At 33.8% G+C, this 18,249-nt stretch overlaps 1 protein-coding gene across 1 annotated transcript in view; it reads right to left on the bottom strand.

The window, feature by feature from the left end:
- Positions 1-17,219, bottom strand: part of LOC124357919 (peptidyl-prolyl cis-trans isomerase D-like) — a 68,935-nt gene extending 51,716 nt beyond the window's left edge. Inside the window, exons 1-2 of the mRNA XM_046810037.1 lie at positions 16,698-17,219; positions 5,623-5,760 (exon numbers count right to left, since the gene is read on the bottom strand). Coding sequence (XP_046665993.1) covers positions 5,623-5,760; positions 16,698-16,779 — 220 coding nt within the window. The 5' untranslated portion in view covers positions 16,780-17,219. The remainder of the gene's footprint in view (positions 1-5,622; positions 5,761-16,697) is intronic.
- Positions 17,220-18,249: the final 1,030 nt, after the last annotated feature.

Genomic DNA, 18,249 nt, shown 5'->3' with positions numbered 1-18,249 from the left:
ACCCAGCAGTCTTCAAACAAGATTGCACAAGGTCTATTGGAGAGAGGAAACACCAACAGAGCTATCATAGAAAGAAGGAAAGTTCAATGTGTAGAGTGAGCAAGGAACATGTACACGAAATAAGTGCTTCTTGTGCAAAATTTAGTAAACCAGCACAAGAACACTGCTTGAGAACTGAAGCTGAATCAGAATAAGGATTGGTTGGATACATTTTTTGCAACAAAATAATTAATTAATTTTTCCCAGTAATTGCTTTATTTTTGTATTTGGATTTTAATTAAAGCAGTAAATTTGGTAAATTAAAAAAATGCATAACAAAATAAATGTGTGTTATGTTTTTGTACACAATGAATGCATATTTTTAGTTTAGAAAGGTTGAGTAATTTACTGAAGCGTAACAAGAAATGTACCATTATAAACTAAAACAAAAAAAATTGAAAATACATAGTCAATGTTCATAAAATCCACGCCAAATCATCCAGCCAAAAGTAGAATTGACACCCAAGGTTCTCTGATTTCAATAAAAGTTTACATAGATAATATATACATATAAATAAGAAGAAAATCCAAAATTTTAGCTTATTCTAACAAAGGGTTTCAGAGATACGGCCATTTGAAGTTTTATGCTAATTCAGTTTCCAAGGCCCATTTTGCCGCCAAGTGAGCGTACACGTATTCTCGTCTTTCCATGTAGAATGGACAATTATGAAGCTAGAGGCTTCAAATTTTTACTCATATGTTCAAAACTTAATGCAGAATCATATAATACTATTAAAATGGGATTTATTATCTTCTATCACCATAAAAATAATTCATAAACACAAATAATTTGATTTTTCTGAAATCGGAACATTAAGTTACAAAAAGTGTTTGTAGCAAAAATCTCTCTCCACCCTACCCTTATAAAAGTATATATCACTGGAAAGAGGATAGAATCATCTTTCAAATGGTATAATAATATTAGTGGGGTTTTGAGTATTAACATTTTTATCATATATCAAAGTCAAAAATTAAATTTTAAGACACTAAAATGTGATTGTATACAAAAATATTTATGTGATGAAGAAAAAAATAAATTCTAAGGTGTAAAAATGAATTATATTTGTTTGAAAATATCTGAAAATATATGAAGGTGAAATAAAATATTGTGTTTCTAAGTTTTTAAGTGTGTATAAATAAAAAAGAAAATTAAGTTTCTTTAAAAAATTTAGTAAGTCAATGAATTAAAGTATTATTTTACACAAATAATTATAGGCCTAACTAAATTGGCCTACAATACTTTTACCTAAAACATGGCTAATTATAACTTTACAAGCATTAAAATAATATTTTTATACAACATTTAAAAGTTTAACATTCTGAATAAAAAAAAAACAACACTTTATATAACTATTAAAGGTCAAACATCAATATTACATTATATGCTAATTACTAAATATTTTATAAACACAAACCACAATGGGTGACATCTAGACCAGTTCAAACCAGTGTTTGAAATTACTCTTGTGGAGACATGAAACATTCATTCAAGTCCTCAACATGAAAGAAACTTACTCTTGTGGAGACCATGAAACACACAAGTCTCAACATGACTCAGTAAGTCACACTGCAAGCTATTGTCAGTATGTGAGATCTGTGGTTCAGTTAACATTGGTGCTGTGTACTACATATTTTTTGTGAATTGTCTATTTTAAATGAATGAATTAATTTATTTATTATAAATATGTAATTAATTGTGAAGTGTTTTATTTTTATCATGGAAGAAATTGCTGGACCAAGTCAAGTGAGACCAAATTTAATTTGTACAGTAGGTAAACTTTCAGACTCTTCTTGTGAAAAACTTTACTCTGACAAAAGATAAAAGTGTACATTTAATTTTTCAAAAGCTTTCAAGTGAAGAAGTAGAAACATTGAGTTGGCGGACAAATAATCAGTATCGTGAAAATGACACAATTTGTTCTCATCATTTTTGTTATTTTTTTAAATATTTTGAAAAAAGCCAAAAATCATGTTGTGACCCTTTTCAAAAACATGCTGTACCTTTTGACAAAGAAAAAAAGATTTAAGAGTAATTTACCTTAGAAAAGGCGAAAGATGTTAGAGAACATAAAGACATAATTTTAGTCCCAGGAAAGCTTTTGTGCAGTAATTGTAGAAAGTTATTGAATGTAGAAAACAAAGGTTTAAATAATGATGAAACTGCATTTCATGAGAGTGATGAAGATATTGGCAAAGATCTTACGACTGCCAAAAGAGTAGTGGAAAAAGAAGTTCTAAATGAGTCTCTGTTAGGTTTAGATGTGACACCTCTGAAACTCCAGTCCTTATCTACTCATTCAAAAAAAAAAAATATGCCAGGAAAAAGTTAAAGCAGGCAAAATTACAAGTCAAGAAGAAACTATCTTTTTGACCTACAAGTAAAATGATGATTCTTTAAATGAGTCTTCGAGTGATGGCGAAGAAAAATTTCATGATGAGGAAAAGAAAAAATCTGAAGATCTTGATTATTTAATGGATGCTATTAAGCAAAAGCTGAGGGACCAATATAACAGAAGGGAAAAAATACAATTACTAACAATTGCTCCTAAGTCATGGTCCCGCAGAAAAGTAGCTGAAAAACAATGTTTCAGAATACTTAGTACGAAAAGCTAGGGCTGTTTGTAATGAAAAGGGCATTTTGGCAATGCCAGAACCAAAAGAAGGTAGGAAAACTACCTGAAGAGACAATTGAAGCAGTAAAACAGTTCTATGAAGATGATGAATTTTCTTATATGTTTCCAGGAGCGAAAGACAGAGTTAGTGTACAAAAAAATACCTACATGCAAAAGACTACTTTTATGTAATTTAGAAGAACTGTTTATTGCATTCAAAGAAAAACATCACAAATTTTAAAATAGGATTTTCAAAATTTTGCTCTCTGAGGCCAAAAATGGTGTGTACTGCTGGTGTTCTCCAGGCACGCATTGCGTTTGTGTATGCCTATACCATCAAAATGTCGAGCTTTTGGCTAATGCCATAAATCAGCATGATAAAGAAGCCATACATATTATGATGGAAAAATTAGTCTGCAACAGACAGTCCAGAAAATTGTATGCTGAAACGTTGTGATGAATGTCCAAAAAACAAACGAGCCATTAAGACAATACTTGGAGGATATTTTAGAAGATTTTGATGATGAGGAAGAAATCAAATTCTCACAGTGGATAAGTGATGGTCACATGAAGCTGCAGACAATGCTTCTTCCACGCCAAGAGTTTATTGGCTTTTGTAATTGATAAAATTGAATCACTCATTCCACATTCTTTCATAACTAAATCACAAAAACACCTATATGAGGGAAAGGAAGGAGAATTTACAATATGATGTAGCCTTAGTCCTAATGGACTTCGCTGAAAATTACAATTTTGTCCTACAAAATGAAGTGCAATCCTATCATTGGAGTCATTTAAGTTGTTCAATTCATCCTGTTGTTGTTTACTCAAGAAGCGAGGGTGAAACAACAAAAGAATCCTCTTTGTGTTTTATTTCCGATGATTTGAAACATGATGTACCATTCATCTATTCCGTTCAAGAAAAAACGTTGAGTACATTAAGTCCAACTTTTCCTAATGTAACCAAAATTGAATACCTAACAGATGGTTGCAGTGCCCAATATAAAAAATTACAAGTCAATGGTAAATTTGTGTTACCATAAAGATTTTGGGCTAGAAGCAAGTTGGTCATTCCATGCAACAAGTCACGGAAAATAAACTGTTTGTGATGGGATCGGAGGAACAGTTAAGAGGACTGTAACAAAGAAAAACTTACAAAGTGCCAGAGATTCAGACCAAATCATAAATGCTGAAGAAATGTACTCATTTTGTGCAAATCAGTTCTCGAAAATTAGTTTTTTCTTTTTGAAAGAGAACGATATTGAAAACAAAAGAAAGTCTCTTGAAATCCGTTTTGAATGTTTGTGAAACTATTAAGGGAACAAGAAGTTTTCACTTCTTTCAGCCAGCAACTAGTGAAGTAATTACAGCGAAGCGACTAAGCTCAGACACTGATGTCTGTTTAAAACAAAACATATTCAAGAACACTTTGCCAACTCTAGAGCCTAATATTCATTCTTTTGTAGCATGTGTCTATGAAAATAATTGGTGGATAGGAATGATCCAGTGTTTCAATGAAGTTGAAGGAGATTATGATGTAAAATTTATGCACCCTCATGGACCTAGTGAAACTTTTTTTTGGCCCCAAAAAGAAGATCAGTGCCCTGTTCCAGCAGCTCATCTGTTATGCATTGTTAATCCACCTGAAACAACCTCTCTTGGACATTCGTACAAAATTGATTCTGTATCTCGGAAAGAAATAGACAAAGCGTGGGAATATTTTCAGTTTGTAATTATAGTGCTATGTGTGTGTATGAGAAAGAAAAATGTAGTTTTGATGGACCAACATAATCAATTCAGTATAAATGATTTTTATTTTTTTTAACATGAAAATGTACATACCTGTTGAAAATATTATCAAGTAGTACTGAATATAAGTTGTGTACTCATTATAAGTGACTTAATTGTTTTAAAAACTTAACTGTGACTTATTCTGCAACAACATTTGATTTAACATATTTAATTTTATGTAAAATGGCCTCTTTCAAAAAAAATTTTTCATAGGTATTTTTAATATTTGGCTATATTTTGTGTTTTAATAGAGTAAAATTTTATTTTTTACTTTGACGTGTAATAAAAATGGTAATACACAAAACCCCACTCATATTATTATACCATTTGAAAGATAATTTTATCCTCTTTCCAGTGATATATACTTTTATAGGGGTAGGTGGAGAGAGATTTTTGCTACAAAACTTTTTGTAACTTGATGTTCCGATTTCAGAAAAATCCAATTATTTGTGTTTCGGAAATTATTTTTTATGGTGATAGTAGATAACAAATCTCATTTTAATAGTATATTATGATTCTGCATTAAGTTTTGAACATATGAGTAAAATTTGAAGCCTGTAGCTTAAAAATTGTCCATTCCACATAGAAATACGAGAATACGTGTACGCTCACTTGGCGGCAAAATGGGTCTCGGGAACTGAATTAGCTAATAAATTTAAAAATTCATATGTCTGGAAACCATTTGTCAGAACCAACTGAAATTTTGGATTTTATCCTATCTAAATGCCTACATTATGTGTACAAAATTTCATTAAAATCTGTGACGGGTGGGTGTCGACCCCTGGATGACTTGGTGTGGAATGGCCCTGTTACTTTAAATTTTTATAAAGTTAAAAAGCTTGTATCATCTACATTTTGCAAGTCAATTATTAAAACTATTACATTTTACTTCAACTATTTAGGGTATGGAAAGAATGCAGTTAAAATATTTAAAATTCTGGTAAAAATACTTCAAACTGTGATGCAATAATTAAATAGAACCTACAATATTTCAAAATCAAATTAATGTTTAACAAATTATTACCAATTTTGGAACGTTTATTAAAAATGTATTAACCACACCTGTACTTAAGGGTTAACAATCTCTATTTAGTTAACTAGCAGCAATAAATCTAATAAAACATTTAGTTGTTTAGAGAATTCTTAAACTAACAAAACCTTCTACAAAGTATAATATTACCTTTGAAGAAAATTGTGTCTTTGTAATGGAGAGGAAGTTTCTTTTCACCTAGGCCCTTCTCTCCAGTGCATAGTGCTCGAAAGTTCTCTGCAGTTTTTGGAACTAAATTCTTAAACAGCTCGATTACAACTCTTCCACCTGAAAATAATATTTTACACTTACTATCATATAATCACAAATATGTAGTCTTCTGCTGGGTTACTTCTACAACTATGAGGTGTGCTCAGAAAGTAAGTAGCATTTTGTCCCGTGTCCAGGGAACTGTATAAATCCAAAAATCTTTGGGTTCTCTTGAGATGGCCACAATGCATCTTGTCAAAAGTAAGAACCGAGTCTGCGAGGTGTGCTCTAGAAACCAGTACATCGAGTACAATTGTAGAGTCCACACGGAATGCTACAGGTGACAACTGCTAAACCCAGATCTTGTAAAAATCACACGAGCTAGTATCAGAATATTATGCATCAACTTTGTCCCGACCAATTTATTGAAGTGACCGAAGATGGCGGACAGTAAAGGTGTATGTCAATGTAGTGTCTGTGAAAATAAAGTAACTAACCGAACTGGTGGAGTTAAGTGTCAGGGCCGGGGAGAGCTAGAAAGGGCTCGTTCACTCTTTTGATGTTTGGCAGATACCGACGCGCCAGGGAGTGGAGGGGTCGATGGCCGCGTGACGTCAACTGGTTGCCACCCTCCCACGCTTTCACAACATGTTTCTTTGCAATCGTTGCGCTAAGCAGTTCAGTTCGAGAGTTAGCTGTGGTGACAAGTGTTTTAAGTCAAGTAACATGTGCCGGATTATACAGTGCGTTTATGATTTTCACGTTTTTCCTGCGGAACTATCGCTCGTATAATGAAATGTGATTTAGGACTATATGTTAGTATTATTATTTATTATCTATATTAAACATGAGTTGTGCTGTTGCTGGGTGTAATAACAGACACCGAAATACGAAGGACTGTGAGGTAGGTGTTCTCTACCATCGTTTTCCAAATGACAGTGACATTTTTAAAACAATGGATCGCCAAATGTTACAGAAAAGACGAAATTAACTCAAAAAATGCTCGTATTTGTAGTGAGCATTTCTTGCCCCATGATTATGAGGATGACATGAAAAATAGGCTTTTGGGTCTTCCGTTAAAAAAAATACTAAGAAAATCTGCGGTTCCTTCCCAAAAGCTGCCAAATAATGCACATGTAGTTTCTCAAAACTCTGAATTTAGAGCAGACAGGAGCAAAGCCAGATCAGTTAGAGCATCAGCGTTAGAAAGGTTGAAACAATTAAGTCCAAGGAAAAAAGCAAGCTAGGCCTGGACAAGATCCTGGAGAATGTGGCACTGGTACAGAGATGAATCGCGATGGAACACCCGACATGATCAATTGCAAAAACTGTGAAAGTAAAACGAAAATAACTGAAAAACTACAAACTGAAGTAGTAATCTTAAAATCGCACCTGAAAACAACAAGGAGTAAAAGTAAAATTTTAGCTAGGAGAAATTTAAGACTATCTTGTAGCAATAAAAAGCTAAAGAGCACAATAAAATCTTTACAAAGTGAACTATGTGTTTTGAAGAAAAATTGTAAAAAACAAGAAGGTCTAACTAAGTGGGCTGAGAAAAATATGACTCCTATGCAAATAAAAAGTATACAGGGTGAAAAGCAAGTGCGATGGACAAGCGATGATATATCTCGTTGTGTAATAATAAGGCCTCTGTCTCCAAAATCCTACGATTTTTGGAGGGAAAAATTGACATTCCCTCTCCCATCAGCTTCAACCCTTAAAAGATGGTGCGCTAAGTTTACTTGCTTCCCAGGTATTCTGCGGAATATACTTTGCCTACTTAAAAAAAGGTTTGAGGAGCTATCAGATTTTGACAGATTATGTGTTATTAATTTTGACGAAATGCACATTAATAGTAGCATGGTTTATGACTCAGGGATGGACAGAATACTCGGTCCTTCGTCTAAAGTACAGGTATAAATACTACGGAACAGGCGCAGCTGGCAACCACGTGACGTCACAGGGCCAAGCGGCGGGGTGAAGTTACACCGGCTGAGTGGTCTAGCCCTTACTAGCTCAGCTCTCCCCGGCCCTGTTAAGTGTAATGGTTTTTGTTTTAAATGGTAACACATTAGGTGTACATCAATGACGAAAGAAAATTTCTTGATCTTAAAGACAAAGTAATGTGGTATTGTGAGCCGTGCTAGAAAGAGGTAAAGAGCTAGTGATTGAGCTTACCTCTTCATCAAAAAGGATACTGTCCAAAAAGGATAACTACTGTGTTAATACACATTTAAGGTTAATTTTGGACTAACTAGATATTGTGAGTAAAAATTACTTAAAGCTTGAGGAAAGAGTGACAAATAGTAAAAAAGTCAGAAAAAGAAATTTTTATGATATAAGGAATGACGCTGAATTGATCGTTAATGAATTGATCATGAATGAAGATGATTCATGTACTAATTTTATTTATTGAGGCATATTGAAGTAAAGTACAAAACTATGGTTACAGGCAGGGAATTATAAAGGTGATAGTAACAAAACGAACATTAGTAGTTTGACCTCTAACAAAACTGTTGTGACAATGAAATCAACCAGCAGTGGCAAGACCGGTGAAATTAATGTACACAGAAACCGTGTTTTTACTAACTTCTGAATGGACATTTATTAATCACAGGAAGAAAAAAAAGTTTACTGTTTGACACATATTTGGAAGCAACAGACCTAATAACGACCATGATGGTCAAGGTAAGGCTAGGTCTAGAAACTACTATCAAGCTAATGTACATTTTAATAACAGTGTTCATAGGGCAAAGCGATATAGTTATAGGGATGCTTTGAAGAGAAATGTAAATAATAATATGGTTTTTGGAACTAAGTGTTGAGTGAAAGCAATACATTAATAAAACCAGCTCAGATGTTATTTTTGATTTTCCTATCAGAGCTTGATTCAACTGTAAGTTCTGACGATATTATTGCTTATGTCAAGGACCCGAAGGACTGACTCATATATGTGTGCCTACTACGTTTAACATCCAACATTGTTTTACGAGCTTTAATGACTTACATAATTACTATACAAGACGTGCGTGCCAATAACTTAGTTCTGCCTACAAATACCGTTGACTGACTAAATGGATTAACTCATAAATATTTACAAATAAAGCTCTTTAACAAACTTCCTAAAACATGGAGAGTGTTAAAATTACAAACTTTTACAACAAAAACGTTCACATGGCTCACCTCTCAAGCCTTTTACTAAGTAAATGAATGTCCTAACTCAGAATTAGATTATAATGATTAGTTATCCAGTCATGTACAATCTTTGTTTTTATTCTACATTATGTTTTATACTTTATTGTAATATGCTGTATTGTATTGTTCCTTGTCTGACTTTGTTCATTATGTAAAGAAAATGACAATAAACTTGATTCTGGTAACATTAAATAATTTTGTACATAGACATTTTACAAAAAAAAAAAACCATTGTAGACTTTGAGTTAATTACTGTATCAGTCCACAAAAAAATAGCTTTGCAGAAATGGTCATTAAAATGTATAACATGTTACCTAATCATACGAAATGTCTTAATTAAATTAATTTAAAGAAATATGTTAAAAATATGTAAGTAGGTAAACCTAGCGGTACCTATACAATGAGAACGAATGTTTAGACCAATTTAAGTGTATGTAGTTTATATTTTGAGACTATTGTATCGCTTTGATCGTGCCGATACCAAGCATGTATTTTTTAACGATAATAAATATTCTGATTTTGAAATATCATTTCCAATAAATGGTGTTGTTCCTCTGGTAGTCAACAGGTGACTATTTCATGTTTATCGCAAAACATGGTAAAAAAGACAGGTAAAAACCCACCAGTATTTGTGAAAAATGTAAAACAAGGTTGTATGTAAGGACAACCAACATTATTTTATAAAAGCTACTATTTTAATCAATCCATATTGCAAAGATAATACAGATAGAAGCTAGAAAACCTGATATAATACTTAAAACATGACAGAAGGAGGAACCAATAAGTTCGATAAATTATGCAATACTTGTACAGTATACAGATATCCGTAGATAGTCCATGCACTTCTGGTAGGCTATGTTAGATAAAACAAATAAAAATGCTTTGATTCTAACTACTATCCTACATGACAATTAAACCTTAACAAACACTAGTCATCACCTGCAAAAGACATTTCTAAAACAATTGAAGGGGTGAGTGCATGAAGGTGCTATGTAACATTTTTGAAAATTTGGAGTTATTAGTATGGAAGAAATATTAGCTAAATACTGGGAATATAATAAAGAATTTTTTGCCATATTTATTGACTTTCAAAAAGCATACGATAGCATAATCAGAAAAGAGTTGTGGACACAACTAGATAAATTTGGCATCCCGAGAAAATTAATAAATTTAGTTAAGATGAGTGTCACAGAGTCAAGAGGCTCAGTAAGAATTAATGGTCGGGACTGTGTACCTTTTGGGATAAACTCAGGAGTCAGGCAAGGAGATGGTCTTTCTCCAATCTTATTTAATATTGCCATAGAAGAAGCACTTCAGAGTGTAGCAGAGAGGGATTTAGGGGTGGAAGTTGGAGCTAAACTAAACATCCTAGCTTTTGCAGATGATGTTGTCATATTTGCAGAAAATGTAGATGATTTGAGGTCACTAACTAGACTATTTATGAGTGAGGCAGAGAAAGTGGGGTTGAAGACGAATGATGCAAAAACTAAATATATGCACTTTAAAAGGAATCAAAATCAAAGAGGAGGACCCCTACAAATTGATGGGCATGTTTTCGAACAAGTGGAGAACTTTAAGTACCTTGGGGTCACAATATCAAATAAAAACACAGATGAACCAGAGATACAAAATAGGATCAACTCAGCAAATAGATGTGTATATGCATGCAATAGGATACTTTCAACCAAATCTCTCTCTCACAAAACTAAAACTAGAATATACAAAACAATTATATGTCCAGTGCTTTTGTACGGATCCGAAACGTGGAGGATAAATAAGAAGGATGAGAAAAAGCTTCTAGTTTTCGAGAATAGAATTTTACGTAAAATTTATGGGCCATCATATGAACAAGAGGTATGGAGAAGAAAACATAATAGAGAAATCAGGGAGCTCTACAATAGTACGGATGTAATAGGAGAAATAAAGTGCAGAAGACTCCGTTGGGCAGGCCATGTTTTGAGAAGAGAAGAGGAATGCAAACTGAGGAGGGTAATGTACGGTAACCCAGAAGGAAGACGACCCCGTGGGAGACCGAAAGTGAGATGGTGGAACCAGGTGAAGGCTGATATGGAGAAGGTGGGCGCTTCAGAGGAAGATGCAGAGGACCGTTCAAGATGGAGGAGCTTTGTTGGTGCGGCTAAATATCACCTCCGATATAAATGGCCCTGGGAGTAAGAGTAAGTAAGTATGGAAGAATGGGTTATGTGTCAATCTACCTTCTGGTGAGGTCCTGGTAAGCCTAATAATTATATTGAGCTAGATACCCAGATGCAGAAGGGGCCATGTACACTAATATGAACAATATCAAATTGAAGAAAGAGTCATGTAACTATTTAAAGCCATAACCAAATGGAAGAAGGGGCTATGTGACACATGGCCCCTTCTTCCATTCAACTTATTTAATTTATTACAACATGACCCCTTCTTGCATTAAACAGCTGGTATTTACCTTGACTTTAGTAAACACAGTGTGTTGGTATAAGTAGCATTGTTGATGTTTGTCGTGTTATATTTGTTTAAGTAAAGATGTGACACATAACCCCTTCTTCCATTCAACTTATTTAATTTATTACAACATGACTCCTTCTTGCATTAAACAGCTGGTATTTACCTTGACTTTAGTAAACACAGTGTGTTGGTATAAGTGGCATTGTTGATGTTTGTCGTGTTATATTTGTTTAAGTAAAGAGGAGTTTAAATTCTTTAACATTATGATGAATGCTATAGCCAAATTATTGGTTTATTTGGCTTTATCAAAGGCCAGAAGACATAAAAGAGAAAATATAGAAGAGAGAACAGGCACAAGGTGAGGCAGAGGTGAAAGCTACAAATCTTACAAAGGTATAGAAGTCCCTTCTAAATCAGTTGAAGAGGGCCAATATTTGCCCAGAAAGTTGCAAATTGAGATGTTCTCAAAAGTTTAATCTTGAGCAAAGAAGAAACATTTTTAGATCTTTCTACAAAATGGATGTCAATGGTAAAAATGCTATTTTAAGTAACACAATACTTGGTACTGTCCCAGAAAGGAAAAGGAAGGGGGAAATAACACATAAGCACAATACTTACAAGTATTTCATAACTTTAGAGGGTAAGCAAACTTTAGTTTGCAAAAGAGCTTTGTACCAAATTAGCAAGAAGAAAATTATACAATTATAGTTATACAAGCCAAAATGAAAAGAAAATCAGTCACCAGTAGTCCCGACAAAAGGGGCCATCATGATAACAGGCCGAATAAAATCCCAGATGCAGTTAAAGAATATGTTAAGGAGCATATTTCAAGCTTTCCTGCAGAATATACTCACTACTCTAGAACACACAACATAAATAGAAAATACATTTCCCCTTTGTTGACATTACCAAAAATGCATCGCCTTTACCTTGAGTTATGTGAAGGAGAAAACAAGTCAGCCAGTTACAAGATTAAAGAATGTTCATACAGATCAATTTTTGTAAATGAATTTAATTTCTCGTTTCGTCAGCCCCGAAGTGACACTTGCAGTACGTGTGATTCAGGGAAAGCTAACAATGAACATGTAGAAAGTTATCGCTATGCTTTTGATGCTACGAAAGCAGAGAGGGACTTAGCACGAACATCGGACAAAGTTGTCTACATCACTATTGACTTACAAAAAACAATGCCACTACCGAGATTAACCACCTCGAAGGCGTTCTACCTCAGACAGCTATGGTTTTACAATTTCGGGGTTCATATTGTCACAAAAGATGTTGATAAAACGGTCTTTTGTACTTGGACAGAACAACAGAGCTCCAAAGGAAGTACAGAGATCTTAAGCTCTTTACTGACTATCTTTGTGTTTGAAAATGTCTTCAGAAATAAGGAACACCTCATTTTGTGGTCGGACTCTTGCGGAGGCCAAAACAAAAACTTCTTGATACTTTGTCTCCACCAGTACCTACTTCATAAGAAGTTTTTCAAAATAATTTATCACAAATACCCTGAGGTCGGACACACTTACCTGGACTCTGATCGCACTTTTGGTAGGATTGAAAAGATTCTACGAAAAAATGACCTTATATTCCCCAGAGCAGTATAGAGATATCATTGTCAAAAGTGGAAAAAAGAATGTAGTGATTGACATGACAAACCATTTTAGGAAAACGGACAAACTTGGAGAAAGAAATGAAACTGTTGAACAGAAAAAAGATTGTTTAAAGGAACAGGTTAGGTTCAGAGATGGAATCAAGTGGTTCAGAATTGACACGTACGGCTACTACATGTTTAAAGAATGCTACGACTACAACATGCCCTTTAAACAAGTGAACATCAACAGATCAATGAAGGATGATGAAACTCCTAATCTGGAAAACCTCGTTCTTGAAAGGGATCTGAACAAGAAAAATCCGGTAACAAGAGAGAAGATTGACAACCTGCGGGAGCAACTTAAATACATTCCCGAAGAGCACCAGTGGTTCTACCTGAACATGACACACATGAAGGTCAATGAACAGTGCCATAAGTGCGAGAAGGATATTACTATGTGACAAAAATATCGAAACGATTAGCTTACATTGTTTTATGCATTGTTGCACATCCACCGTTTCATGTAGCTTATGGCGAACAATTTTAATTTTTTGACAAAGATTTGTGTAAAATGTCTATCAATGTTTTTATATATTTGGTAATCAAAATTAGTTTGTTCTCATTTAATTTGATTGATTGAAACCTAGAGTAACCCCTTTATTCAATTTGGACGGTCCTCAATAACAACTACACTATAATGGAAGAAGGGGCTATGTGATTTGTAAATTTGTTAATAAATAGGTGCAAACTCCATTCAAGTCTAAAAATCTATTCAAAAGAATTTGATAATTGTTGGTAACACACCCTAAAAAAATTGGAGGTATAGAGTGTACACTTAAAAACCTCCAACAAAAAAACTTTGAGGCCAAATATCTCAAAACTTACTTTTTGTTACATAGCCCCTTCATGCACTCACCCCTTCAATTATCTCATAACTGCTAAAATTGTCTGAAAATGTCCCTTATCTTCTTATGGTGAAACAGAACTGTCCAATGTTTAAGCTGAGATGGTTTTCCCAAATAACTTACAATGTTTTAATTGTTTTTCATATCAAGATTGTATACATTTTTATCATAACACTAGCTGACAAGGCCATGCTTCGATGTGGTATATTAAAATCTTTATTGCGTTCACAAACCCCTAAAAAAATTGAAGGTAGCCTACTCTTGACGGATTTAGGAATTGATGAGGTCAAATTTGGAAGAATGAAACATAGTCTCAATAAATGAATCCAGAGATAGCTGGTTTTTGGGAGCATTAAAAGGCAAAGTAGAACTACGCACTGGGTGAGTTCTTCCGATTAAAAAACATTTTACTTTAAAATCCCCAATGCCACTGGCTGTATTTGAGTATTGTGGTTTATGTTTGCGTAACATAAGATATAGATAATATAAGATTTATAACTGACTTGGCTGTATTTATAATGAGACTTTGTCAATGATCTTTATTTTATGGCGATTGATCGATTGATTGTCCAATGTTTACGATGAGATGGTATTCCCAAATAACTTGCAATGTTTTAATTGTTCTTCATATCAAGATTGTATACATTTTTATCATAACACTAGCTGACCAGGCCACGCTTCGATGTGGTAATATTAAAATCTTTATTATGTTCACAAGCCCCTAAAAAAATTGAAGGTACTCTAGACAGATTTAGAAATCAATGAGGCAAAATTTGGAAGAATGAAACATAGTCTCAGCAGAAGAATAAAGAGACAGCTGGTTTGTGGGGGCATTAAAAGGCAAAGTGGGGAATCTCTCCTTGGCCCAGTACAAAAGTGGGATCGAGATATCCTGCTAGAAAATATAAAGGAATGGGTTCCGACTGATACAACATTAGTAAGCGACTGCTGGAGGGCATACCCATGCAATCAATGTTATCTATCCAGATACCAGTATCCATACAAATAGTATCGAGAGACACTGGCGCGAAGTGAGAGCCAATATACCATGACAAGGTGTCCGTGATGATCACTTCCTCGGGTACCTAGCAGAATTCCTCTTCAAAGCTCAACATCCCCACTCATATCCCAGGCTCCACCACTTTTTTTGTTGCTGCCGCTAAGCTCTACCCGCCAACACGATGGTAAGTGTTCTCTATAACTATCCATCCATTTATAAATCTGTTGTTTTATAAATAAGTAGTATATATTTAAAAATTTATATTCAATTAAGTTTCAGATAGTTTTGGCCATTTATTATATTAATATTGGATTTTTACATGATTTATTACATTTTTTAACAGTTTGGTTAAATTTGTTTATATTATTTTCAAATTTTTATTTGCGATAAGCCTCACTAGAATTTGATCTTTTGTGATATGTACTATCTTGAGGGGTGTTTCACGTTCATACGATGATGTGATACTCCGCACGGATCCATGTACAACAAAGAAACATTGCTCCACACATAGAAAATAGTTCCATAACTTCGTTACTTGTCATTTGCACCCCATGAAACCTTATATTATTTTGTTCAGGAGGATATTAGTGATTTTTTTTTGATTAGGTTTAAAATAACTTGTATTTTGCCACTCCTTCCATTAAGTTCACAATTACCAAAGCTGAATTAAACCATTATGATTGATTACATAATCTGAGCTTGAATTTAGATATATCATGACGGATCCAGAAGTGTCACCAAAGCCCGAGCTGATGGCCAAGGACATTTCTGATCCGTACTTTCTTGCCCTCAAATCACGTATGAACTGTAATGGGAAAGTACCAATTCACAAATCCCGCTGGCCATAATAATGTGGGCTTCGGTAGCACCGTTTTTGACTTCTCATAAAAAAAATCCTCTCTCGGTATAATTGTTAATTTCTATTTCAGTAGGCCTACATGTTCATGAAAACTAAACTTTAATATTTTTGCTATGTTCTATAATATGTACATGTTTCCTTCTTTTCATACTTTGCATTTTTGTAAATATTGTCTTTTAGGCTCAAATCATTTTTTAAATGTTCACTTTGTTATATATTTCAATAGGAAAAAAGAAGAAGTTGATAGCCTTTAGTAATTATAGAAAACTATAAATTGTTTTCAAGGCTGATGAAGCAGTGCAGGACAGCACTGAAGTTTAATCTAAGTGGTGTCCCAAAATCCAACGATAATGATCTAAAATTAAGCATATTTTTACAACATGAATTTTAGTTTGGAAATGCAAAAAATGTATCAAATAATTTTTAAAAACCCGAATTTAACTTAGGCTACTGCTTTTGACTTGGAAACCAGGAGGGAATCGATAACGATCTAAAACCACTTAACAACATAGCCTAAACCATAGTTCAAAACGTGAGTTTTAGCTTAGAAGCTAGTTAAAAGTACTGTGATGTAATATCAAAATTTCAGAGGGTGAGATTTCATGAATTATTTATTTAGCCTAATACATTGACAGCGAAATCTTTGCCTTGTATTTGGTCTTGCATTCCTAGGCAAGGCATCACGCCAGGGTGCCAGCAATCCACCCGCACTGAATGTGTTAAGAAAGAATTATAATTTCCAAGGAATGCATTGATAGGGTAATTTTTTATGTACTTGGATTATCACTTTTTCCATATTTCGATGAACTTGTTTCCACACTAGTGGATATTGTAAAGACTGAGGTTTTATATCATTACCAGTGGTGTCCTAACCCCCAAAATACATATAGACTAATCCTTAGTTAACTAACTGTTAAATCACTAAGATTGGGTAGTAAAAAACCCAACCTCTCTATTACATGCGAATTATAAATATAAGTATTGTTAATAAGTGGGCTAGCCTAGGTTACTTACATTTCACATCATCTATTGACACGTCTAAAAATACGTGTGTGTTTCCTACCATATGTAAATCTTGGTAATTCTTGGAAGTCATAATTATTACTAATACTTGCAATTCCAACAATAACAAAACATTTAAGATTGTCACATGGTACAAAATCTATCATATCACAAAGCAACCAGTTTACCTCCTTAGCAATTCTATTTCTATGACCTAATTCCAGTTTGTTACTCAATCATAGAATCACTACACAAACAAAATCTAGGAGAAAGGAGAGGGGACAAGAAACTATGGAATATGGTAGAAAACGATAAAGCCGATGTAAATTGATGTACAAGGGATAAAACAACACCCTAAAACTATGGATACTAGATAGAGATTGTGTGAACATAAGAAGAAAACAAACTAACAACAAGAAAGAATATAAAAAAACGAGATGACTGCAATTGACCAATGATATGGTCCGAAAAATAATAAAGAAGAGAGGCTGATGATGGAAGAATTCCAAGAAATAGACAAATTATGAGACGATACGGGACTACGGGAGTAAACAAAACAACTTTTACATAGAGGAATATAACCGAGCATCAAAGAATATCAGCATTCTCGAAGTAAGTCGGTAAGTCCGGTAAATGGAAATCAACGTGAAATATTTTTTTTTCATTTGGTAAAAATAAAGAGCCTATGTCAGTTTCATGTTTAACTGCTTCAAAAAATAAGTTATAAAAAAAATCAAAATCTCTAGTTTGAACAATTAAGAAAAAGTTTACATAAACGTTATAACGTGTATGACTTAAGAACTCTGTGTGCTCTTTAAGAAGTACATCTAAAATAATCAATATAAAGGGCTTAATGGGCTTTAATTTTCGCCCATCTTGTATCTGTAAATATTCGCCTATCACATTTGTGTTGTAATTTCTGACTTCTATGCGTCATAACGCATTGATATGATTTATTCACTTTAAATGTAGTTTGTAACATACGATCTTAGATTAGTTGCCTGAGAAAGAGGTCAGATTGTAAATCGTATATTGTAGTGTTACCGTTTCACTTAACGATGACTAATTAATTAAAACCTCCATCATTATTAGAAACACAATTTCACGTGACTGAGCAGATTTTATTTTATTTTATTTATTTATTTCCACGGCAATCGCCACTTTTACAATACCATTACATACATGTACATGAAATAATCAATAAACTATAAAATACAACAACAATATCGAACAATTTCAATGCAAAGACTATAATATATAACAAAGTACTACTAAAAAAAGGCGAGTAAAAACAGAAAAAACGGTATATAGTTGAAACAGAATTATAGAGTGCCATATACTAATTTGATGATTTCTTCTCGAAATCTAGCAGGGCTGGTGGAGAAGAAGTCAACAAGATGTCCCATCTCATTTCCGCTGCGTAGAAGTCGAGGTATCGTACTCTGTTGTTGGTAGGTCGTTGAGTAGTACAGTCTTGCAAAGGTGTCTCGCAGTCTCGTATGCCCAGGAACATGGAAGTAGATTTTGTTGAGTAGTTGCGGGCAATCAATGCTTCCGATGATGA

Source organism: Homalodisca vitripennis, chromosome 3 (genome assembly GCF_021130785.1).
Source record: "Homalodisca vitripennis isolate AUS2020 chromosome 3, UT_GWSS_2.1, whole genome shotgun sequence".
Classification (NCBI taxonomy): Eukaryota; Metazoa; Arthropoda; class Insecta; order Hemiptera; family Cicadellidae; genus Homalodisca; species Homalodisca vitripennis.
Note: the sequence above shows the minus strand (reverse complement) of the source record. Positions and strands in the feature narration are given on the sequence as shown.